The 24393-nt window shown below is 44.9% G+C and overlaps 2 protein-coding genes across 2 annotated transcripts; one reads left to right on the top strand and one right to left on the bottom strand.

The window, feature by feature from the left end:
* Nucleotides 1–3262: 3262 nt before the first annotated feature.
* On the top strand, nt 3263–6546 carry LOC133926347 (heparanase-like protein 3). Its single transcript, XM_062372241.1, has 9 exons — nt 3263–3643; nt 3771–3807; nt 3893–4076; nt 4176–4324; nt 4781–5014; nt 5087–5276; nt 5356–5481; nt 5641–5740; nt 5837–6546. Exons 1-9 carry the CDS (start codon nt 3422–3424, stop codon nt 6215–6217), a joined length of 1623 nt encoding a protein of 540 aa, XP_062228225.1. The 5' UTR covers nt 3263–3421; the 3' UTR covers nt 6218–6546.
* A 6214-nt stretch (nt 6547–12760) lies between these two features.
* Nucleotides 12761–17534, bottom strand: LOC133926346 (pyrophosphate-energized vacuolar membrane proton pump). The gene is made up of 8 exons (XM_062372240.1): nt 17176–17534; nt 15149–15723; nt 14659–15038; nt 14498–14584; nt 14085–14415; nt 13497–13907; nt 13353–13412; nt 12761–13265 (listed from the first exon to the last, which is right to left on the bottom strand). The coding sequence occupies exons 1-8, from the start codon at nt 17411–17413 to the stop codon at nt 13059–13061; spliced, it is 2289 nt and encodes a 762-aa protein (XP_062228224.1). The 5' UTR covers nt 17414–17534; the 3' UTR covers nt 12761–13058.
* Nucleotides 17535–24393: the final 6859 nt, after the last annotated feature.

Here is a 24393-nt window from a genome sequence, read left to right as displayed (position 1 = left end):
ACGTTCCAGATGGGCGTACCAGTGGTGCGCATTGCCGTCCATATTGAATGATGCTAGCCATACCTTGTGCCGTTCCTCTGTCCGCTGTCCTCGGAAGAACATCTCACAGCGATTAAGCCATGTAAGGGGATCCTCTTTGCCGTCATATTTTGGGAAATCCAGCTTGAAAAACTTGGGAACGCCTCCTGTGGCTCCATCTGTATAGTCGATGGAATTATGGCGAGAAGGTAGCATGCGATCCCCGAGCAGATGCTTTGGCGGCAGCTCAAGGCCCTAGTGCGGTGAGCCTGGGTAGTGCAGGATGCTAGCCCCCCCCCCCCCAAGGAAGGCCCGACACTGTTGCATCTTCCCAGCGGTTGGTGCCGGCCAATCGAGAGAGATCAGTCGAGTTGACAACGTCGCTAGGCTCCTCGACGCCCTTCGCCTTTTCCAATCGCGTCAATCTCTCCATGACGCCGGTTAGAGCCTTCGTGACGTCGTTCAGCGTGGACCGTCAATCTCTCCATGACGCCGGTTAGAGCCTTCGTGACGTCATTCAGCGTGGACTGGATGTTGGAGAAACCCGATTGGAACTCATAGCGCAACAGATCTTCTTGTGTTGCAAGGAGTTTGCTGAATTGATCTTGGTCGGCCCCATATCCCATGGATGAACTTGTCTCTGATACCAAGTTGTCACGGCCTTGTGACAGGGATCAAATTGGATATGAATGAGAGGTGGCCGGCCTGGCCTTTGCTGGTTTTCTGCCTGTGATGAATATGAAGAAGTCCCCTGGCCAATTGGTTTGGTTGATGAAGTCGACAACAGCAAAAGGGATGAGGTAATAGAGAACTTGGATGAGAATAAGATTGATTTATTGCCTGCTGTTTTCCTGGATAGTATTGCTCTGTATTTATAGAGCCATACCTATTCTAATCCAAAAACAATTATATCTTCCTAATCCGACTAGGACTCAAAACAACTATATCTTCCTAATCCGACTAGGACTCATATTATCTCAGATCTTTTAAATAACTATCTTCTAAATCTAAACTTAATTATTTATATGGATAATCATAAGGTAATCTAACTGCTACTGTGACTTATTGCCGCTGGTCTGCTTCTCCTAAAATACTTCTTGCCGACCATGACACCCTTATCAAATGCGTGAGTTAGCTACTACAGTCATCCTTAAAAAATATTGTAACCGAGTGATCTTGTGATGAAACCCCTGAGAACCAACAATAAACCCACCTAACGCCGTTGTGGGACTCGAACCATAACCGTTAGCCGCGAGAAATGCATGACAAGCTACTATTGATTACCAAGTGGTTCTTACGTGACCATTTTCTTTTACTTTTTAAAAAAAAAAAAACCATGAGCAAGATCACTGCTCTTTCGTTTGAGGAGAACTTGACCATTTTCTGAGGATCAAGTTTATATTCAAATGCAGTATAGGTGCAAGGCACAACCGCGTGAAAATCGCGTTGGTTCAGATCTTGGGATCTATCAACAGATCCAAGGCAAGGGGCATGCAGTTCAAGGATCCCATATGCTTTCTCAGTTAACCCCACCAACTGCTAAAGCCAGCCAAGCCGTTGTCACCCGTTGGCCATTACGAGCCATTTTGCGCCCACAAGAAAGGAAAGCGAAGCTGTAGAGGGCCATCCATGAAGGGTCCTTTTTGGATGGGCAACTGGGGATGGCAAGAGGAGAGAAGAGGAGGACCAGTGGAATGGTGCACTGCATGCACTACTGCCTTCCCCAGCTCTCGGTTTCTTTCAAGGACAATGGCAGCAGACGGCCAATACATTTGGCTCGTGGTCAATCATTTTCTCTGACCAAGGTACAAACCAATCAAAACTTACACGTCGGTTTGCACGGGAGATTACTTCGGTTGTGTCTGAATGGCAACATGTATAGTCCTGACTGCGCGTGTTTGTTTTGCAGCTTTTTTTTTCAATATGAAGGCTCACACCCACCCAGTAACAGAGGTGTTTAGGATGTGCCTCCGGAGATAGCCGTCGGAGATCGAATCCGGATCAGCTGCTGAGGGCTAGCGCAATAAAACAACTGGTTTATTGGCCCTATTTGTTTTGCAACTTGATGCATGACCCTATATGTTCTATTTGGAATGCACGAGTTTTTATAGAAATTTGGTAGATTTCGTCCGAAAGCCTCACAGAGACCCTCCATTTCAAATATAATTGTGTCTTCTCTGCTCTCCTGCTTTCGCACGCGCAAAGCTAAACGTACGGAGAATGCTCGGAAATCAGAACTTCGCGGTCTAGGGTTAGACCAACTACAGTGATGCGTGCTGCTACAGTAGTCCGAAAAATACAGGCACCCACTCTCTCGGAGCAGAAAAAACGCATCGGGTTACTGTAGCATCACTGTCGTTGTACTGTTTATGGAGGCTGACATCGGGACCGGAGAAGAGTAGAACGTAGAAAATAGGGTAGCTGTTGGAGATGAAAAAATAAGGGATGCTGTAATAGTAATAGAGAATACTGTAATAGTATTTTTAGAATGAAAATTTGAGATAACTGCTGAAGGTGACCTTAGAGTTTAAGGTTTAAATAGCACTTGCTCTAACGCAATACTAAAAATCAAACCAACAAAGTAGCAAACTTCAATGGAAGGAAAAAAACATTGAACTATCCATGCACCGTAGCGTCAGGGATTAAAAATTCATCGAATTTTAGAAATTTCGGGAGTTCTTTAGGAACGACCTATCAAATTTTAGAATTCTTTTTACTGACATATAAGACCTATAAAACAGAGCATGAAAAATGAATTTCATAATTTTTGATAATTTATCAAAAACGAAATTGAAATTTCTGGCAGGGGGTGGGATGGAGCCGAGAACCTAGACTTCTTATTACTCCTGCCGCCTGTCGTCAGCACTGCACCACGCCACTTTCCAGCGCTGCTTCAGGCAGCAGTGCCCGCACAGCGCTCGCTCACAGCTCACCACACCCCAGCCAGTGACGGACCCTCCCAGTCACCTGACTGAGCTCGCTCTCACCGCGCTAGCCGCTAACGGAAGAAGTGAATTCACCGGCCCAGCCGCCGAGCTTACCGCGTCACACACCGCGCATGGGCAGGAGCGACCTCGGAATGGTGGTGATCAAGCGGGGCGGGATCGCATCGCGCGGCGAAGGTGTCCCCCCGCGCCCCCGCTCTGTCAGGTTCCGACCGGTTCGTCGAGGGACCGAGCAAGCGCGGCGCGCGCGCCCACCACCCCCACCTATCCCCGCCCCCTGCTCTGGTCTCTGCCGCCTCCATCCTTGGCCTGTAGCCATTTAGTACTATTTAGCCATCGTGCAGGTGGCCGGCAGCGTCCTCCTCCCGCGTGCTCTAGCCTAGCCTAGGTGACAGTACACACTGCCCTGCTCTGCGCTCTGAAGGCATTGCCTTGCCGTGCCCTGTTTCTTGGCCGGCATGGCCGCGGCCGGGCTGCGCCTTCTTGGAGGCCTCTGGTTCTCGGCGACGCTATTGCGGCTGGGCGCGGCGGCGGGGCAGCCGGCGGTGGCCGCAGTGGACGGGCGGCGCGCCGTCGCGGCGACGGGGGAGGACTTCGTGTGCGCGACACTGGACTGGTGGCCGCCGGACAAGTGCGACTACGGCACCTGCGCATGGGGCCGCGCCTCCCTGCTCAACCTGGTGATGACCGCCTAAATATCTCTCCTTTTTTTCCTCCCAGCTCTTGCTGCTACTTCCTCCTCGCAAACTCATGGTTGATCCAAGAACACGGCGAGCTGACACGCCGCTTCTGCTCTCTCGCGTGCAGGATCTCTCCAGCAAGGTCTTGCTCAATGCCGTCAGAGGTAGGCAACGACAGGCCGGGGCCGCTCCATTGAGCTTTAGTAGTCGCCCATCTCTTTTCCAATGTGGTGTTGAATTTTGTTTCAGCGTTCTCGCCGCTGAAGCTCCGGCTGGGAGGCTCGCTGCAGGACAAGGTGGTGTACGGCACCGACGACCTCGGGCGACCGTGCACGCCGTTCGTCAAGAACACGTCGGAGATGCACGGCTTCACGCAGGGCTGTCTGCCCCTGCGCAGATGGGACGAGCTCAACGCCTTCTTCCAGAAATCGGGGTAAGTTCAGTTCTTCAGTCTCTGAAGGTGTAGTTCCAGTATCACTTTTCCTTTGAGTTACATGGGTTGCGAGAATCATACAACTTTTCACGATTGCAGAGCAAAGATTGTGTTCGGGCTGAATGCGCTGAACGGCCGGGTTCCGCTGCCCGATGGATCTCTAGGAGGGCCATGGGATTACACCAATGCAGCATCACTGATTCGGTATACTGCAAACAAGGGCTACCAAATTCATGGATGGGAGCTTGGTATGTGATTCTAATGTTCCTTTCGTCTTCCTAATTGCCATCAAAATGCTTTATTCAGCGGATATTTGGTTTGAAAAAAAAAGAGAATTTGTACATAGAACTTCTTTTTTGAATGGTTCTTTTGAATAAACGTTCAGAGAAGGGCTACAATTACTGTCCAAAAATATCCCTAAATGTTTTTCTTTTTTGGTATTCTGAAATTGTCTCTGAACGTTGATGTTAACATTTGACATGTCCATTGTATAGGACAGTAGCATATGTGGTTAGGATGCCTAATTCCAATTTCTCAATTATCCACAGTTTTTGGACCACCGTCACACGAAATAAGTAACATTCTGAGCCTTCAATTCAAATATTGCTCAAAAATACGTTCTCGAAAAAAAATATTGCTCAAAAATAAGAATTTCTCCATACAATCCAATCATGAATTCAGAAACTTGTGTCCTCTCCGTGCAGGAAATGAACTTAGTGGCAGTGGAGTTGGAGCTCGAATTGGGGCTGACCAATATGCTGCAGATGTGATCGCCCTAAAATCAGTAGTCGACAATATATACCGAAGCAGTCCATCAAAGCCACTGGTTCTTGCTCCTGGAGGCTTCTTTGATGCAGCCTGGTTTAACGAGCTTATCGCCAAAACCAAGCCAAATCTACTGAATGTGATCACCCACCACATCTACAATCTAGGACCAGGTATGCTCACTACAACCCGCTGATAATCCGGTTCATACACTGCGAACTGAACAAATGTGTTGAACATTGCAGGAGTGGACTCACATCTCATTCAAAAGATCCTCAATCCATCTTATCTCGATGGAATGGAAAGCACATTCAGCAATCTTCAGGGGATACTGAAATCCTCAGGGACCTCAACTGTCGCATGGGTTGGCGAGGCTGGAGGGGCTTACAACAGTGGCCACCACCTCGTCACTGATTCATTTGTGTTCAGCTTCTGGTAAGCTAAGAAGTTTTGAGGTGTTGAATTCTGTACTGTTGTTGAAGATGTCCTTAAGGGGTTTTGTGATTTTTTTAAGGTTCTTGGATCAGCTTGGGATGTCAGCAAAGTATGACACTAAGAGCTACTGCAGACAAAGTCTTATTGGTGGGAACTACGGCCTGCTAAACACAACAACGTTCCAACCAAATCCTGACTATTACAGGTAAAATACACTATGTTCTCGAAGGCTTCACAAGTAGGTAAAACACTTGAATAAAAAACTTGCCTTGCACTAGATTACATACAAGATTTGATGCCTCGTACCAAAATGTGTAGAACTACCCCAACTGTTGGAACCTAACAACTTTTTTTTTTCGGGCAGCGCTCTACTGTGGCATCGCCTCATGGGAACCAAAGTTCTTGCGACAACAGTCAGCAGCACGAACATGATTCGCGCCTACACACACTGCGCAAGAGATTCTGTAAGTAATTCATTACATTTCCATTAGCAACATGGCATAAGCCTCATCTACTAGGCAATTCATGCTCAATCTTTTCCCTGTATGTTCATTGTTCAGCCAGGAATAACTCTACTGCTGATCAACCTCAGCGGCAACACCACAATCCAAGTGTCGGTAACAAGCGAAGACGCCGCGCATAAACACGGCATAAAGAAGCATGGCAGAAAGACCAGGCATGTACATGTTCCTGGTTCTGCTGGTTCTGCTGAGGCAGCTGGTGCCATGAGAGATGAATACCATCTCACCCCCAAGGATGGCAACTTGCAAAGCCAGGTCATGCTGCTGAATGGAAGGGCCTTGGCCACTGATGCAGACGGGCACATCCCCAGATTTGAAGCTGCCAAAGTGGATGCAGCACAGCCCATAACTGTGGCTCCATACTCCATTGTGTTCTCTCACATCCTCCATTTCTCTGCCCCTGCCTGTAGTTACGAGTAGATGAGTGGATCACAATTGTTTTGGTGTGATTGGTATTGTCAGGAAAGGTGAGGTGATGATGGGTAGCTAAGCTTGTCCATCTGGGAGATGAAGTAAGATGCAAGGCTCTCTTTTTTTTACTATTATAGTTGTAAAAGGTTGAAGAAATTATGATGATTAGCAAAAGGAAAGGGAAGTGCTCTTTCCCGTTGTCCTTCAGTTCCGTGTTTGGATGGAGCAGGATTGTAAAAGGGTGGTATTGAAGAAATTTGTTATACTTCCAAAGGAAAGCATCTAATATTTTTTATTTTTATGTATAATGAAAAATGAGAATTTGATTTGCAGCAAATGGGGACAAAAGAAGTTCCAGACTTGTGGTATACTGAAGAATGAGAAACTGAATTGAATGAAATATGATTAAGTTACAGGATCTAAAGTTCCAGACGGTTCTCCTTTTGAAGTTGAAATTTGTAGAAGCTGACACTGAGCAGTGGCATTTCCATAACTGATCTCGGGATTTTATCCTTGTCGGCGTACAGTTCGACTCGGAAAGATTTGATCTTTAGTTCATAGGGTAGCATCGCTTCGGCCTTATAGATTAGGAAGAAAACCGTTTCACCTGTCGTCCTGCTGGATGTCGTTCGAAGTGTCCAAAGTACGTTAGGCAACTTGGAAGTCCAGACTTTAGCGTAGGTGGATAAACGGTTGAGGGTGCGGGTTTTGATTCTTTGAAGTACTAGACCGTTTGCTCGCTTGACCTGTCCATTACTTTGTAGATGTGCCACGGACGCAAAGCAGACTGTAGTGTCTAGTTCCTCGCAGTAATCAATGAACTCCATGCTGGAGAACTGAGTGCCGTTGTCGATGATGATCCTACTCGGGATGCCGAAGCTTGTCATGACGTTTTTCATGATGAATTTTTTGGCGGCCGCCGAAGTGATTTTTTCGACTGGTTTAGTTTCAATCCACTTAGTGAAGGTATCAATTGTGATGAATAAGAACTTGAAGCCCTGGACACTACAGGAAGTGCCCCAGAATATCCAGCCCCCAAGTCACGAATGACCACAATAAGGGTATCGTTTGTAGGGCCTAAGTGGGTTGATGTACTCGTCTGCTATGAAATTGATAGTTCGTACACTTTATTACTAAGTCGCTTGTATCATGGAGAGTCGTAGGCCAATAGAAACCTTTTACAAATACCTTTTCGACCAAGGTTCGGAAGGAAACGTGAGCTCCACACACCCTCTATAGATTTTTTCGAGTAGTTCTCTACCTTGCTTCTAAGCGATGCATTTCATGAGTACTCCGTGAGCACCTCTTCGATAGAGAACACCATTCACCAAGGTATACATTTTGGATCGACAGAAAATTTGCTTGGTTAGTGCATCATCCTTAGGCACAACTTGATCTGGAAGGTACTTGCAGATTGGATCTATCCACCAAATTTTGCTTTCAAGTTGATCCACGAGTTCCCTCGCGACTCCTTTTGGGGCGTCAGTCCCTAGCAAGCCCCCGAGCTCGTTATAGCTCTCGTAGACCACCACTCCTTCGGCTGTGTCCTCTGATGATTTTGCAAACGCATTCGAGAGTTTTTCTATGAAAATACCGGGTTGTCCTAGAAATCATGAGGATGCTAGAGACTATCGCTGAGGTAGTTATCCTACCTTGAGATATACTTGACCTCGAGTCTGATGAATTTTTTCCAACTTCCTCACCTCCACGAGGTAATCCATCATGGTCTTATTTGAGGTTTGATACTACTTACTAACTTGCTTCACCACCAACTGTAAATCCCCTTTCACAAGCAGCGGATGCCAAGAGCATAATCTACTCAAAGTCCAGCGAGTAGACCTCATATTTGGCTACGTTATTCGTAGTTAGAAAATCAATCTACAAAGCATATTATAGGCTTTTTCCTGTTGGAGAGATCAGTATAATCCCAGCCCGCGCCTTGAAGCGTGAATGATCCATTGAAGAATAAAGTTCATACATCTGGTAAGTTGTCGTGGTCATCCTAGGGTTGATCTAGTTCAGTCCATTCGGTCACGAAGTCAGCGAGTATTTGCAACTTGATTGATGTTCGAGGCACGAAACGGACGTCGACTTCTCCATGTTCAACGGACCACTTGGCAGTTCGGCCGATTGCCTCCCTGTTGTGCAAGATCTTGCCGAGTGGGAATATTAACGGTATGCTAATCTTGTGAGCTTGTTAGTAATGTCGTAATTTACAAGAGGCCATTAGTACAACATATAGTTACTTATGCGCCTACAGATAGCGTTCTTTAGGACCATAGAGCACTTCACTGATGTAGTACATCAGTGGCTGGCTTTTCTCTCGTTTGTCTTGCGCTTCTCTTTCCACCACCAATACCCCACTTACAGCACGTGACTTGAAGAAGGGAAGTCCTCGATCTCCAAGCTGAGAAATAAATTGGCTAAGGGCCACCAAGCATCTGGTTGGTCTCTGAACTTCTCGCACTAACTTGGGAGGTTGCATATCTTCAGTAGCTTTGATCTTCTTAGGATTGACTTCTATTCTCTGGTAGGACACCAGGTAACCGAGCAATTTCTCTGCATCCACTCTAAATGCGCACATTTCTGGGTTCAGCATGACTCGATTCTTGCGCAGGTTGTTGAACGTTTCTTGTAGGTCGGAGATTAGATTTTCCTTCTTTTTTGTTTTGATGACGAGATAATCAATGTAGGCCTCAACATCTCAGTTGATTTGATCATGGAGTATTATCTGCATCCCCTTTTGGTATGTGGCACCGGCATTCATTACGTGAAAAACAGACAAAGAAGACATGAAATGAGTGATGGGTCATAACATAACCCATCGCTGATGATAATAGTGATGAGTCATATTTATGACCCATCACTAATGACGATCCATTAGTAACAGATCATCCTAGGCTAGTCATAGGTGACGGGTTAAAGTTATAACATGTCACCTATGACGACTCATCAGTGACGGGTCATCCTAGACAATCATTAGTGATGGGTCAAATTGTGACACGTCACCAATGACTAACTTATCAGTGACAGGTCACCCTAGCCAGTCATTAGTGATGAATCAAGTTGTAACCCGTCACTAATAACACCAGGCAAGAATCAAGTACATTTGCATTAGACATTGAGCTTTAGACACTTGGTAAGAGTAAAGTTTGTCTTGACTTGTTACTCTTGGTGTTTGCCAACACCTAGACAATGCCGTGACGTTGTGATCCGATGATATTCTCAAAGAAGCTTGTGAGAAGGTTCGATATGATTGTGAGAGGCTTTGTGCACGCCTTACCGAAGTGGTAAAGTGCAACTCTAGTGGAACTGAGATAGCGAGTGGTTCATTGGATTAATCTGGCTCAAGATTAAGTTGCTCGTTGTGAGCCTCTTCTCGTGGTGAGAATTGCATATTTGATAGATGAGTGGTTAAAGGCTTTAACCCACCTCGACATGGATTAGGGGGACTAGCAAGTCTCCGAGACCACGGTAAAAAATTTGATCTCTCCTTTATGGTTTGACTACTTTAGCTTATTTACATTGTGCAATTTACATTCTTAGAATTATAATTGGTCGATTGTCACCCTAGGATTGCAAACCTTGAATATAGACATAGAGTGTTGGTGCACTAGTTTGAGACACAGAATTTCGAGGGTTTAGTTATCTTGTAACCAATTGTTTTTATTCCGCATTAGAATCGATTAAATCTTGCTAAAATATTAGAACTAACTATTCACCCTCTCTAGTCGGCCTCCTTCATCCTACACCAGACCTAGCGGTCTGACCACCACTAGGGCTGGTCTGACCGCTAGGATGAGATTTGGCTGGTCAGACTTCAAGTCAAACTGCATAGTCATGAGTCAGACCGCCACTAGAGCTGGTCTGATCACCAGAACCGGTGGTCTGACCTCCAGGTCTACTCAATACCGTTTTCTTCTCTGTTCGACTCCCACGGTCTGACCGCTAGCCACTCAGTACCCACTGAGCTTAGGTTGTCTCATGTGATGTTCAAATCTTTTCTAGCCCAATCGATTAGCGTTCTTTTGCAAAAAAAATTCATTACATGTCACATTGCATCTCATTCGCAATTATGCATCATGAGCATACATATTTGTTCATTCGTTTTGTTCATTCAATGTGTTCTTCCAATGATTAGAGAGTGACGTGTCGACGATTTAAGTGGTTGAGGGCGATATCAGATCGGAGGTATACGTGAGCGAAGCACCGAAGCAACAAGGCAAGCATCTAAGCATATTTCACCTTTACTTTGGATATTGTGGTGTCTAATTTGATAAGTTATCGCTTTTATGTATGTTGTGCATATTTAGCGAGTCAATGATAGGATTTGTGGGTAGATTATGTTGATGCATTGTTCATACCTTAATATTTGATGATCCCTATCCTTGTAACTGGATATAACCATGTTAATGTCTAACTTAAAAGTTATACAGGATGTTTACCAATGCATAGGTCATCGGTAGAAATCGAGCGGTCCATCATTCATGAGCTATAGGGCTTAATTATATTTCACAGTGTAAATGATGTTGGGATGAAGAGTTAGTAAGGATGAGATGAGATGTGGGCATTGCTAAGGGTAGGTTGGGAGAGGAACCCGGATGCCATAAACTGCTTTCATCTATTAAGCACCGACCGTTGTTTGCCGTTGGCATAAACACTTTTTGTACTTTCACATATTCAATAAATATACGAATGAGTCGATTATCATACACTGTACTAACACATGACTTATGACCCTATGACGCGTAAGAGAAAAATAATGAGGAGAAGCAAGGTGGCGGGGAGTCGGAGGTGTTCGAGACACGCTCGTGGTAATCCGATGTCATAGGGGCAAGCGCAAGTGGATAGTTCCGGGTATCAGAAAGGTTGTATCGAGGGTCAAGAAGATGAACCCGAGTCATGTGGGTAAAGATGTACCCCTACAGGGTATAAGATCAATTCAAACTGTCACACTCTCAGTTATGAGTATGCTTATGTCCATCCACATCAATCGTAGAGTTCCAATATTGGGTTGTTTATGTTATGTTAGGAAGTGGCTAGTGATGGTTGATATCGAGAAGAGTATGTTCACATAATAATGATGGTTATGCTTATGATATCACGATAGGAGGGTACAATTATTAAGTTTGGTAGGTGCTCACACTCTTGAGTTAATAAATGACTTTTGCATGTAAATTCATTTAACTTTGTGGTCAATTCCTTGCTACTAATCCTCAAATGTATGATACTTGGAGTCAGGTTATTATATATACCCACTATTTAATAAGTCTTGCAAGTACCTTTGTAATCACCTTGTTATTGTTAAGTTTTTGCAGGTGAGGATAAAATAGTATACGGTTACTTCATGCCCGTCGATGTCGGTGACGGGCAAGAGTAGTGGTGGGCTACTCGTGGTGACAGGATAGTGCCTTATGGCAAATGGCGTCATCCATTTTGTTATTTATAAGATGTTTTCCGCTGTGTAGTAATATCAACAAGCCAGGACAAACTTGACGTATTTTGTTCCTCCTAGCGTTCATCGTTGTTACGTTGATCTTTAAATCATTGAACTTGTAATGATTTAAAGGTTTGTAATATATTTACATTACTCGCTATTTATTATGTCTTGATATGATGAAGCTTAATGTTAAGGCATGTGTTTAGATTTTAGGCACAAAACACATGTCGGGACTACTAGAATTATATTTGTTTTAATCATTGGTGGTTGCGATTGTTGTGGTGAGATGTGGGTTAGCATGTGGCATGTCGAGAGACGGGCATGTGTATCTCTCATTCTATTAAATGATCGCCTATTTGATTAATTTGAATACGATTTAAACGGTTCTTCATAGACTTGGCTCTAGGGTTTTGGATTTGGGGTAAAAAGGCCATTAGGCCTTCGGATTAGGGGCAAACCAAGGGGATTCCTCTTTAGGGTTTCCGATTTGGGTCTAGGGCTTCGGAATTTTGGGTTTTCTTTAGGGTTTCACATTTTTTTTTTTGCCTAATCCTCTCATTCTTAATGCTAACTGAAATCCTGCGGACCTCAAACCGAGCATAATTGTCCAAACCCGAGCCCCATAAGTACATAAACACGCACACATGTAAAAGAAAGGACTAAAACATGATCAATCCAAGACTTAAATACCCAAATTCATGAACATGTGCATTGATATGAGCCTAATCAAGCCTTAATTGTACTAAAATATCATCAATCATGAACATAAACATGAAAACAATCTAATTCATGGATGATCAGCACTAAACCAAAGCAAAATTGGGTCTTAATTACAACTAATCAATGAGAATTAGTGCTAATTTGTCTGACCCGAGGCCTAATTGATCTTAACTGAGTCTTATCGGGTTCAATCCGATCGCGAGCCAGGACGGCTATGACGCCAATTTGGCATATACCTAAATTTACTCTATAAGTTGGAAACATGCACTGTTCGTTATCAATCCTGACAAACCATATTTGTTGGCTACAGCAGCGAGGAGCGCTCATCTTGCTTGCATTACACTACACGCGATAGCAGATATAACATTTTAGTGATAAACAGAAGAGAGCCATTAACAGACCATATGATTTCATCATTGTTCAAGATCTCAACATTATCGCCGTCATCACGGGACAAGGAAAATTTGCCAGACGAAGGAGGACATCTGTTCTCTTCTATGTGGAGCTAGTAGCAGTAAGAATAAGACTTAAGGTAACGCCTCCAGGAGGCCAAAGAGAAAGAACAGTAGCAAGCCTGAAACAACGAGACCAAAAAAACAGTGGTGCAACGACACACATGGACTGGCGATCTGGCAGGAGTTATTTGAGATGTCCACGGATCATATACTTCTGCTGCGCTCGGTATGGCTCTTAGAAGTACTTGAACAGCAGGCCACCATGAGTGGCGAAGAAGGGCGCGAACACAAGGGACTCGACTGCCATGAGCTTGATGAGGATGTTGAGGGACGGGCCAGAGGTGTCCTTCAGGGGGTCTCCGATGGTGTCGCCGATCACAGCAGCCTTGTGGCAGTCTGATCCCTTGGGACCCAGGGTTCTTGCGTGCTCGCTGGCACCAGCCTGAGACAAGCAGAACGAAGTTCAGGGCAAAGTTGGCACTCACCATGAATATTGACTTATGATCAACCAGGACTTCGGAACATTTACCTCAATGTACTTCTTGGCATTGTCCCATGCACCACCAGTGTTGGAAGCAGAGATGGCAATCTGTCGAAAGAGGGAAATTCATAAATCCTTGAACTAGTGACCTCACATAAGTGCGCAAAGAGAGAAAAAGAAAGTGATGCACACCTGCACTCCAGAAACAAGGGCGCCAGCAAGAACACCAGACAGGGTTTCCACACCGAAGAGGGTTCCAACAATAAGGGGTGTGAGCATGACCAAAGCACCAGGAGGAATCATCTCCTTGATGGAGGCATCAGTAGATATCTTGACACAGGTGGCGTAGTCGGGCTTAGCAGTTCCCTCCATCAGCCCAGGAATGGTGTTGAACTGCCTGCGGACCTCCTCCACCATCTTCAGAGCAGCACTTCCAACACTCTTCATGGTCATGGCAGAGAACCAGTACGGAAGCATGGCTCCAACAATCAAACCAATGAAGACCTTAGGGGAGAGGACATCAACAACCTTCACTCCAGCTCTGCTGACAAAGGCGCCAAAAAGCGCCAGGGACACAAGAGCAGCGGATCCAATTGCAAATCCCTGCAGAAGGATACAGATGTTCAGGTTACCAGATCAGTACAATGGTTCTCTTGCTGCTAACCATTTAATATTTCATCTATTTTCAAATTAGCAAATGCATAACCTACTAAAAGCACAAAGAGTCAACACTTGTAAAATAGACAAATTTAGCAAACAACTGCATAAAGTGATTTATACCTTCCCAATAGCAGCAGTAGTGTTGCCAGCAGCATCAAGTGCATCAGTTCTCTCACGGATTCTGTGACTCATTCCAGCCATCTCAGCAATGCCACCAGCATTGTCACTAATGGGACCATAAGCGTCAATAGCAAGGCCAGTTGCGATTGTGCTTAGCATACCAAGAGCAGCAACTGCTATGCCGTACATTGCAGCAATAGAGAAACTGACATAGATGCTGACAGCAATAGCGAAAATTGGGATGATAACTGACTTGTATCCTAGAGCAAGACCGAATATGACATTAGTGGCAGCACCAGTTCTGCAGGAATCTGCAACATCTTGCACAGGACTGCCACATAGAAGAAACATGTTATGTTTAAAACACCATCACACAGAAGAAACACATAATTAGTGACTAATAGGCCTTTTACCTGTACGCATTGCTAGTGTAGTATTCTGTCACAAAACCAATAATCAGACCAGCCCACAGACCAATTGAAACACAGAAGAACAAGCCCCTGAGAAGCCATGATAATTTAGTCAGGAGAGAGCACATTCCACAAATGAATATCAAAGATTGAAAATAACATACCAGTTGGAGACTTCTTTCTGAGCACCGAAGTTGAAGATAGTGAACTTAGCTGGAAGGGCCAACCAGCTGATTATTGCAATACCAACAGTCATCAAAGCGGTGGAGATGATGAGCTGCTTCTTAAGTGCAGGCTCAATTTCATTCACAGCCTTGACCTCAAAGAAATCGGTTGCAAAGAGTGTGGTGATCAAGCAGACGATGATGCCAACAGAGCTAACAAGTAGTGGGTAGCACATCCCAGTGAAATCATGGTTGATTCCAAAAGATGAGATAGATGCGACAACAAGGGCAGCACAGGAAGACTCTGCGTATGACCCAAAGAGATCTGATCCCATTCCTGCAATGTCACCAACATTGTCACCGACATTATCAGCAATCACCTGCAAAACAAGACTTGTAAGTTCAGGAAGGAAATGCAAAGTACCATAATATTCAACATGTAATTGCTAGGACTGTCTGAAAATAAGCACTATTTGCTGAGAGAACTCACAGCTGGGTTCCTAGGATCATCCTCGGGAATGTTCCTTTCGACTTTTCCAACAAGATCAGCACCCACGTCAGCAGCCTTTGTGTAAATACCTCCACCAACTCTTCCGAAGAGAGCCATGGAAGACCCACCAAGGCCATAACCAGTGATAGACTCAAAAAGACCCTCCCAGTCATCACCGTAATACAACTTAAATACGTTAATGGTAATGTAAAGAACCACAAGCCCACTTGATGCAAGCAAAAAGCCCATAACGGCACCAGAGCGGAAAGCAGTGATAAATGCCTTCCCAACACCCTTCCTGGCTTCCAGGGTAGTTCTGGCATTGGCATATGTGGCAATCTTCATTCCAAGGAAACCAGAGACCAAAGAGGTGATCGCTCCAAGCAAGAAAGACACGGTGCTGAAGAGTGCATTGAACAGGGCTGGCTTGCAGTACTTGTCCTTGCTATAGGTGCAGGGCTGGCTATTTGTGCTGAATCCCTCAACCGAACCAAGGAAGAGGAAGATCACAACAGCGAAGATCGACATGAAAATACCAACATATTGGTACTCAGTGAAAAGAAATGATGTTGCTCCTGTTCATAAAAGAAAAGTCATTTGTTAAAATATAGATAACATGATTAGACTCAACAGTCAACAGGCTGTCAATAGCCAAGGTGTTTCATTAAATTACACAATTAAAACTACATTGCGACACACATACAAACTATGAACAATACAATGGCATACTTTGTCAAACCAAACACCAGACTGAATACTACAACTATGAGTCCAATTATATTTTCTAATCACAGTAAATAACAGAATACGTAGATAAGCCTACAGACTGAAACATTCAACAGCCATTTGTCAGCCACCCAGTACTGTTATACGTCAAAGGAAGTGACAAACCCCACGGCCCCCTCAAACAGGATATTCCAAAAGTAGCTCCTCCTGTGTCCCACATCGGGTCAAGCCTGGTGACACACATAAAACAAACCCCACAGATGGGACACGTATCTGATGAGCATTAGGGCATCCATGCTGATCTAGATGGGAAGCTCAGAAGTCAGGGAACAAACGACACGTTGGTGACAGATGGCAGATATCCTCATCCAAGAACTAGGCCTTCCAGGTCCAGATCTACCAAGCACTAGGACATTGGAGTCCAGTTAACAATTACTGCAAGCTTAAGTCAGCCAAATGGTGCTCTGGCGCTCTGCCTAACTCGCTACATGTGTACATATATAGTTAGATGCAGATCCATCACGCACCTTCCACTACCAAGTTTTGATCTACCGAAAGATACAACGCGACATCGGAACTGAAAGCTGCATCTTTACTGTAGCACCGACACAGGGCAAGAGCACCGCTCAAGGTATTAAAAGAATTCATTATCAAAGCGCAGATTCGGCACCAACTACAATCATGTAAAGCCAATGTCTAGATTTACACGGCGTAGGGAATAAGAAGCAAACTTATTTGCATGCCCCACTTGGGACCCGTGAATCGAATTCTAGCAAGCAACAGCAACACATGAGCCCCCACTAGAAAAATCCAGATTTGGGACACAGGCCTGGAGTGACTAAGAATATTGTACATCGTTTGGCGAAAAAGGGATCACTATTTGGCAGTCCCCCACAATTGTACCAACAACCATCACACAAGGATTTGTCTTCCATTGCATAAAAATATCCATTCTGAAACCAAACTCAGTTCGGCAAAAATTTCTTCGTCGTTTTGTTCTGTTTAGAAAACCGTTTTATAGCCAGGGGAGAGGATAGAGTGATGTTTGAGGCTTTGAGCTCACCCAGGCTAAAGTTTGGAACTTTACCGTCAGATTAGCGTTAAATCTCCTAAAGAAAGGAACGGACAGCAAAAGCCCGAACCTTCCCCCCTCCCCGCCCCCCCAAAGATCCCACCTTTCTTGAAAAAATTATCCTAAATACGACGAGTTATAACATTACCCTCGAGAGAAAAACGTGCCAAACCCGCGCCTTTCTGCACGAAATGCGCAGATCTAAACGAACCAAGCGACACCTCCTCACCTTCGGAGATGGCGTTCTGGATCTCGGCGCACTTGACGACGACGTTGTGGTCGTTGAGGCCCTCCTCCTCCTCGATGAGGTAGTCGCCGTACCCGTTCTTGCTGCCCCCGGACGCGGCCGCGGCCGGCGAGAGTTTCACCCGTGACACGAACACCCACTGCACGACGGCGAAGGCGATGCCGATGACGCTGGCGACGGGGATGAGCACCTCGGTGGCGAGCTCCGAGAGGATCGCCATGGCGGCGGCCAAAACCCTAGCCCTACGTGGGAACGGTGGCGGCGGCGGGTGGGAAGGGAGGGGCGACGCGTCTCGCTCTGCACGCTCTCCCCTGTTCTCGGGGCGCGTGTTCTTATATAGCGGGGGAGAGGTGTGTGCGAGAGTGTGGAGGTGGCAGCGAGGAGAGAGAAGCAGGATCTGTTTATGATTGCGGAGAATGTGGAGGGGTTATGTGTAAGAATTGCATAGCTCCGTGGCCAGTTCTTTGTAGTTTGCTGGTGTGGTGGGCTGGAAACTTTGCGCTTTTCCTGGCCCGGCGGATGGGCCCGTAGGATAAATATACTTTGATAAAATTATCGTAAAATAATAAATTTAAATAATAATTTTATAAAATTACAGATTTAATGCCGGGTTAAGCTTGCACTAATTTGGAATTTGTGTTGAACGTTGGATATGCTATTGAACTATGGAGATTCCTTCAATTTATTAGTATGTTTTCTTACCACCTTTCACAACGGTGGGCTCGGGCACAGTAAGATGGTGAAGGCACCACCTATGATGGAGGGTGGAAGAGGTGGCAGAGGAAGTGTCGACGAAGAGGAAAATGGCATGGAAGGGGTTGACGGGGTGGGATGGTGGCCGAAGGCAACGTGCGGAGAGGAGGGGCCAATGAAGAGGGGCAACCTATCCATAGCGCATTACTGTCGATAATAGGTAAAGTTGGTTATGTAAATACTTATATAAATTAGTGGTATATGTTCACTACATGTATGTATCGAAGAGAATGCTATGAGATTTTATACAAGTTTATACCTTACTTAGGATAATAGCCTTTTGTAATGTTCTACATTAGTTAATCTCAGGAGAAGATATTTACAATAGGGGTGTCTATATCTAATACTAAGATCTCGATGAGTTCTCTCGTGATCTGAATCTTGAAGCTATTGTGAGGTGGAATCTAATCGTTGCTCGAAATTGCTATAGATCTCAATGGGTTTTGCTTCTATCTGACTAACTTTGTTTCGTATTGCTTGTCTGATTTCTGGCTTCCAACCTTGCTTCCTTCGATCCACTGGATATACCTCATCTCCTCCTTATATAGGCGGGTCAGGAAGACGTACTGTACTCAGAGTCTTTGAGTATAACCTTACCAAATTGTATACTTTCTAATATCTTGGGGACTCATTCCTAATCAAGGGATGGTTTCATGTAGAATACGATGAACTACCAGAAATATTGGCATATGCCTTAATTACCTCATGACAGTTATGAAACCTATCATATTGGATAAAAGACATGTGTACTATACTAATTTATCTTCAGGATATACCATATTTCTAAGTAAATCCTTAATTATTAAATCCTTGTCAGCTAGCTACACTCTAGAATTGGTGTATTGCTAGTAATTTTCAAAAGTAACTTAAACGTGTGCAAATTAGGATGGAAAACTGGAGAACCCAAAATAGTATGTCATTTGGCAGTGGTGATTAGGGATAAAAACGGACGAAAACGGTTGAAAAAACTCCCTAACTATTTTCACTTTCACATTTTCTCTCAAAAACGGAATAGTAAACAGGAAATACATAAATAGATACGAACTTGAGAACGTCGAGATATCGAAAACGAATCAATCCGAACGGAAACTCGTCGGTATAAGTCGGGAACTGATAATTCAATCTAGGAACACCGACCATATACTACAATTGCCAATAGCTCCCCTTGTGATATGATTTCGCTGCTTGCTATACATTTACATCATTCACTGCAGGCCCTAGCCATATTCACCACTGCTTGCACAGTTACACTAATAACCTCTATATAAAATAGAACATACAAATTCCCTTCACCATACGCTAAAATACTTCTACCTCTGCTTAGTTAGTCACTAACCTCAGCATATGTAACAAACACAGCATGACAGACTCACAAAAGAACATCTTCTACTAGCTAATTTTTATGCATTTTTTTTGCATTTCTTGACACTACATTGACAGTGACAAGCAGCTCCAAACTGAACTGAGCTGAGCTCCAAGAACAGTAGTCAGCAATGCCGTTGTGGTCTGTGCTTTGGTCGTGAGTTACGACTTGGAGGACATAACGACAGTGGTGTTGAGCCCCCGCGTGAGGCAGTGGATGAAGCCGTAGCTGGGGAACCAAGGCCGATACAACCGAAGATTAGAAGGTCTTGCTGGTACGATAGGTACATTCATCGCTGCATCTCCTCCGTCTCCACCTGCCTCGTCTTGTACAACTGCTCATGTGTCGATCTCAGCCTTCAGCGATAACCTGGAGCTATGCCTCTCGCTCTCCCCTACGCCGGTGACGACGATGGGCTCCCCTTCGGCACAACGGTGGGAGACAGCGAAGCTAGAGCGGTAGAATGGTGAGAGTAGTGGTGGTGGTTCTTGTCGTCATCAGACTTGCTCTAGTGCAGGATGGCGGGAGCACGAGCTTAGGTGGCTCAGCGGCGGCTGGCGAGGGCGGCAAGGACAGCGGGGGTGGTGCTTAGGGTGGCGGAAGCGCGAGCTCAGGCGTCTCAAAGGGGGTGACAACCGGTGCCCGATAGCTAGGGTTGGAGGCCGATCGGGAATGGAGAATTTCGGGATGGCCGATCGGGCTTTGAGACGTGAAGGCCAGAGCCGAGTGGGCTTTGCCGCTTTGGGTGTCATGTGGGATCAAACGAAAATACGGGAATCCTACGGAAATTTCTCGAATAAAAACAGGATTTCAAAAAAAAAAATGGTCGGGAAAATAGCTACACCATTTTCGGCTTTGTTTTCACATTAAATTTCCATTTTCGTCCCTTTCCCACTTAAATCCCCAAAATACGAAAATGATCAAGAGAAATATAGAAAACAAGATGGGACAGGATTTCTCCTACCTGTTTTCATCCCTAGTGGTGATGTGTCCCTCCTTGTCAACATGCCGTCATTTAGCTTTTGTATTTGGGGCTTGAGTTTGAGTCATGGCTAGTCGTAGGAAGAAAGAAAATACAAATATGACAACAATATCAATTGATCCTGATTTTAGTAAAAGATGTTTGTGGCATTATTTTTCAAAAAAAAAAAAGACCCAACCTAGACTCGAACCTGGTGGTGCGGGTGTACCTCCACCAATTGAGGTATGCTCAATTCTTGTTTGTGGCATTATTTGAAATGAACGGATTTCAGTGTATCTATAATCTATATACAAATTATATTACTTTCCAATCAAATTTTGGTGTCCAAAACAAGGCCTTGGGAGGCCATCTCTAGATAGCTGCATTCAAATTTTGGTGTTCAAATTCGAACTATGATTCTTTTAATGAAAATCAAATTATGGTAACAGTTTCCTCTCAGATTAATTAATCTAATATATTAGTGACGGGTCGGCACTAGACCTATCACTAATAGTGTATTAGTGACGTGTACTGAGAAATCGTCACTAATGACATGTCTCTTTTTAATGGTTTCTTACGTAATGTGAAGGATTGGAAGAGATATGTTAGAGGCTTCTTTTGCCCTCATTTTTTCGCAATTGCGCCCTAGAGGGACCCACAATTGCAACATGAGTCCTAAAAAGTGCAATTGTAGCATCATCTGCTCCTAACTCAGTTCCATCATAGTATGCGCTTATAGAACTGTAAACACTCATTTATTCTTCGCCTTTTCTAAACCCCCTCATGCCTACCAAGTGTCCTTCCTTCATGCCGCCGCCCCCTATGACAAACATGGCAAACGAAGCCGTCATCTTCTGTGTTGTAACAACACAAAAACATTGAATCTACAATACACCATTGACGGTATTCGGCATTCCGGTGAACCAGATGGTTTCACTGAAACTGAAGGCCATCATGCTCTCGCGTATTGTCGCCACTACACCCTAGATGGCTTCACTGAAGGCCATGGCCAGGTGAAGGCTTTCGAGAAAAAAAAGTACTAGGGTGGCGGAGGTGATGTAGCGCACAAATCTTCAAACTCACCCAAAGGTCAAAACTTTAAGTAGAATCTTAATAGGAAAACATGACATGTATAACAATTATGATAAAAAAGGTAACTTTATTTAATTCACTTTTTGTTCATTGCCCCTAAAGACATGAAGACTTGAAGCTATCTGAACAGCATCGTCAACAATTTGGGGAGTTATGGGGGTGCACTTCGGGACCTGAGTGCTCAGTTAGTTTAAGGAGACCTTTCTCTTATAGCTGGCCTGTTCGGTGCACTCTAATGCTTGATAGGGATCTCCTATCCTACATTAGTTCGCTGATGGTGCTTTTATAATTCAGCGGTTGCATGCACATAATAAACCAGAATCATTCATGTCCCTTTTTGTGTTGTAAATGTAAATTATACAGTTGTTTGAGAAGTTGGTCCGTCCTTTTCTTCCCTTGTAAACATCTCACGTTTTGTTAGTTAGCATAGCATTGCTCAGAAATTTCTTTCATGGACCTAAATCCACTTGTTTTTTTGGGTGTGAGATCTCTATAACATGATTCAATCTCAACTACCAGGGGCAGATCTACTATGGGGGCAGGGGGCTGAAGCCCCTCTACCTTCACGGTGCTGTACTTGGTAGCCACCTAAACCACTTAACTTTTTTTTTTTGCAAGAGAATAAGCAGAAGAGGGAGATGAGATAAAAGAGGAGAAGAGCAGCCCCTGCTTGCTCCCCCTCTCCGCCACTGTATGCTACCTTGTGACTTCTCAAGATCACGCCACTTGTTAATTTCAAACTAACGTCGGGTAAATAATGGCAACCATGAAATCCCCCAGCAATGTCCTGCAATTATGGATTATGGTCAACTCGATGCAACAGACTGATGGGGTTCTAACATGTGAACTAGCAGATTGTTTAAAACATGCTGAGTTTCGATCGCACTGTTATATTGCTAAAAATCGTCGACTTAGAAAGTGTAAATTTACAATTTTAGACTTTGGCCACTAACATGCATGCAAAATACTTGAATAATTAGCCTAAAAAATTATATCAATAGATTTGCACTGAAAGTAGTTCCACGACGTTTCCGTTTTCTGATTGGTCGAAGCCTAAAATAAAGGCGTACGACACAGGAGAAAAATATCAACATCAGATCGATTTAGCATAGCATATGAGGCAAAAAAAAATTAATATTGTAAACTACAATACACGAGCCATGCGCTCCCGGACAAAGTGAAGGTCTATCTCGACGTGTTTGCTGCACTGATGCTGCATTGGATTAGTCGACTGGTAGACAACACTTACATTATCACATTAGTCGACAGTAGCTCGGTGGAGAGGGCTACAAAGCTCATGTATTAACTAATGAAGCTAGCAAGCCTCTGCAACGGCATTGGCAACAATTCGGTATTATGCTTTAGCATTGGAACAAGATACTGTGTTCTGATGCTTGGAAGAACAGGAAATGAGATTATCACCAAGAAACACAACATAGTCTGATGTGGACTTGCGTGTGTCCGAACACCCTGCCCAGTCTGCATCGGAATATACGACCAGGTTTGCCGTCAGAGATCAATGAACCTAGAGCCCATAGTCGATGGTGCCACGTAAGTACCGAAGGATACGCTTAACTGCCGTGAGGTGAGGCTCTCGGGGGTTATGCATAGGAAGACAGACCTGTTGTATGCCATAGGCAATATCCTGCCATGTAAAGGTGAAATACTATAGGGCACCTGTGAGGCTACGATATTGAGTGGCATTGCTCACTGGGGTTCCAGCAGATCCAGATACTTTAGGGTGAGTATCAACCGATGTGCTGCAAAGCTTGCAATCTAACATGCCAGCACGCTCCAGTATATCCAATGTATATTGTCGTTGAGAGAGGAACAAGCCATTGGGCTCCGCTGCATAGAAATGCCTGAAAAATGATGAAGTGCCCTGAGATCCATCATACGTCATAGAGAATTCGCTTTGCTAAGCTACAATGGTCCAGTGTAGCGCAGCAATAGAAGATGTCATCAAGACATTATCATCTACATAAAGAAGAAGATAGACGGTGTCGGCACCACTGTGGTAGATGAACAGAGATGTATCCGACTTGGCCTCCATAAAACCAAGAGTCAGCAAATACCAGGCAAAGAGGTTGTACCAAGCTCGGGGCATATGTTTGAGACCATAAAGAGACTTAGTCAGACGGCAGACATAGTCTGGGCAGGAAGTATCGACAAAACTGGTCGGCTGGGAGCAGTAAACTGTCTCAGTCAATGTGCCATGAAGAAATGCATTCTTGACATCAAGTTGATGAATGGGCTACTCTGAAAAGAGCCAAAGAGAGCACAGTGCGGATAGTGGTTGGCTTCACAACCGGGCTAAAAGTTTCATCGAAGTCAACACTTGGATGTTGTGTAAAGCCACGAAGAACCCATCGAGCTTTGTATCTGTCAAGAGTACCATCAGCGTTAAACTTGTGCAAAAAGATCCATTTGCCAGTGACAATGTTGGCCTTGGGTGGTCGCGGGACGAGATCCCACGTGTTGTTGCCGAGCAAGGTAGCATACTCGTCCTCGATGGCACTGTGCTAGTTAGGATCAGCTAGAGCAGATTGATTCATCTTTGGATCGGTGAGAGGGTCATGGCAAGGAAGGGTGAGCCGTTGGACAGACTCCCAGAACCCGAGCTTGCCACGAGTGACCATGGTGTGAGAGTTGCTGACGGGTGGGATCGTTACTGCACCATCAGGCAGAACATCCAGTGACAGGGAGGCACTACTACTCAATAGAGGAGCAGCAACAGTCGGTGTAGTGGTATTGCGCACCATAGGAGCAGTGGGCGTTGCCGACGTGCGAGCCTGCACTGAATGTGCAGCCACACCTGGTGACACTATCGATGGAGTTTCTGCTGCAGATGCGGTGCTACCTGCGCTGCCTGCAGGTGCGTGCAGCGGTGCTAGGGTGGCTACACGCTCAACCACCAGGTCAGTGACCAGTGGGAACAGCGTCACGAGTGTAGCAGCAGGCTCGACAGCCACTGGGGCAGCCAGTTTGACAACCAATGGTGGTGTTCCTGCATGGAAAGAGCTACGTGGTG

The sequence above is a fragment of the Phragmites australis genome, chromosome 8 (assembly GCF_958298935.1).
Source record: "Phragmites australis chromosome 8, lpPhrAust1.1, whole genome shotgun sequence".
Taxonomy (NCBI): domain Eukaryota; kingdom Viridiplantae; phylum Streptophyta; class Magnoliopsida; order Poales; family Poaceae; genus Phragmites; species Phragmites australis.
This window is presented reverse-complemented; position numbering and strand designations above follow the sequence as displayed.

Bases quoted from the DNA above. Each gene is read 5' to 3' on its own strand.
- LOC133926347 (XM_062372241.1), top strand. From the start codon at position 3,422: ATGGCCGCGGCCGGGCTGCGCCTTCTTGGAGGCCTCTGGTTCTCGGCG. The intron at 4,325-4,780 runs GTATGTGATTCT...CTCTCCGTGCAG, and splicing joins AATTCATGGATGGGAGCTTG to GAAATGAACTTAGTGGCAGT. The intron at 5,277-5,355 runs GTAAGCTAAGAA...GATTTTTTTAAG, and splicing joins TCATTTGTGTTCAGCTTCTG to GTTCTTGGATCAGCTTGGGA.
- LOC133926346 (XM_062372240.1), bottom strand. From the start codon at position 17,413: ATGGCGATCCTCTCGGAGCTCGCCACCGAGGTGCTCATCCCCGTCGCC. The intron at 15,039-15,148 runs GTGAGTTCTCTC...CTTGTTTTGCAG, and splicing joins ATGATCCTAGGAACCCAGCT to GTGATTGCTGATAATGTCGG. The intron at 13,908-14,084 runs GTATAAATCACT...ATCCTTCTGCAG, and splicing joins CTACTGCTGCTATTGGGAAG to GGATTTGCAATTGGATCCGC.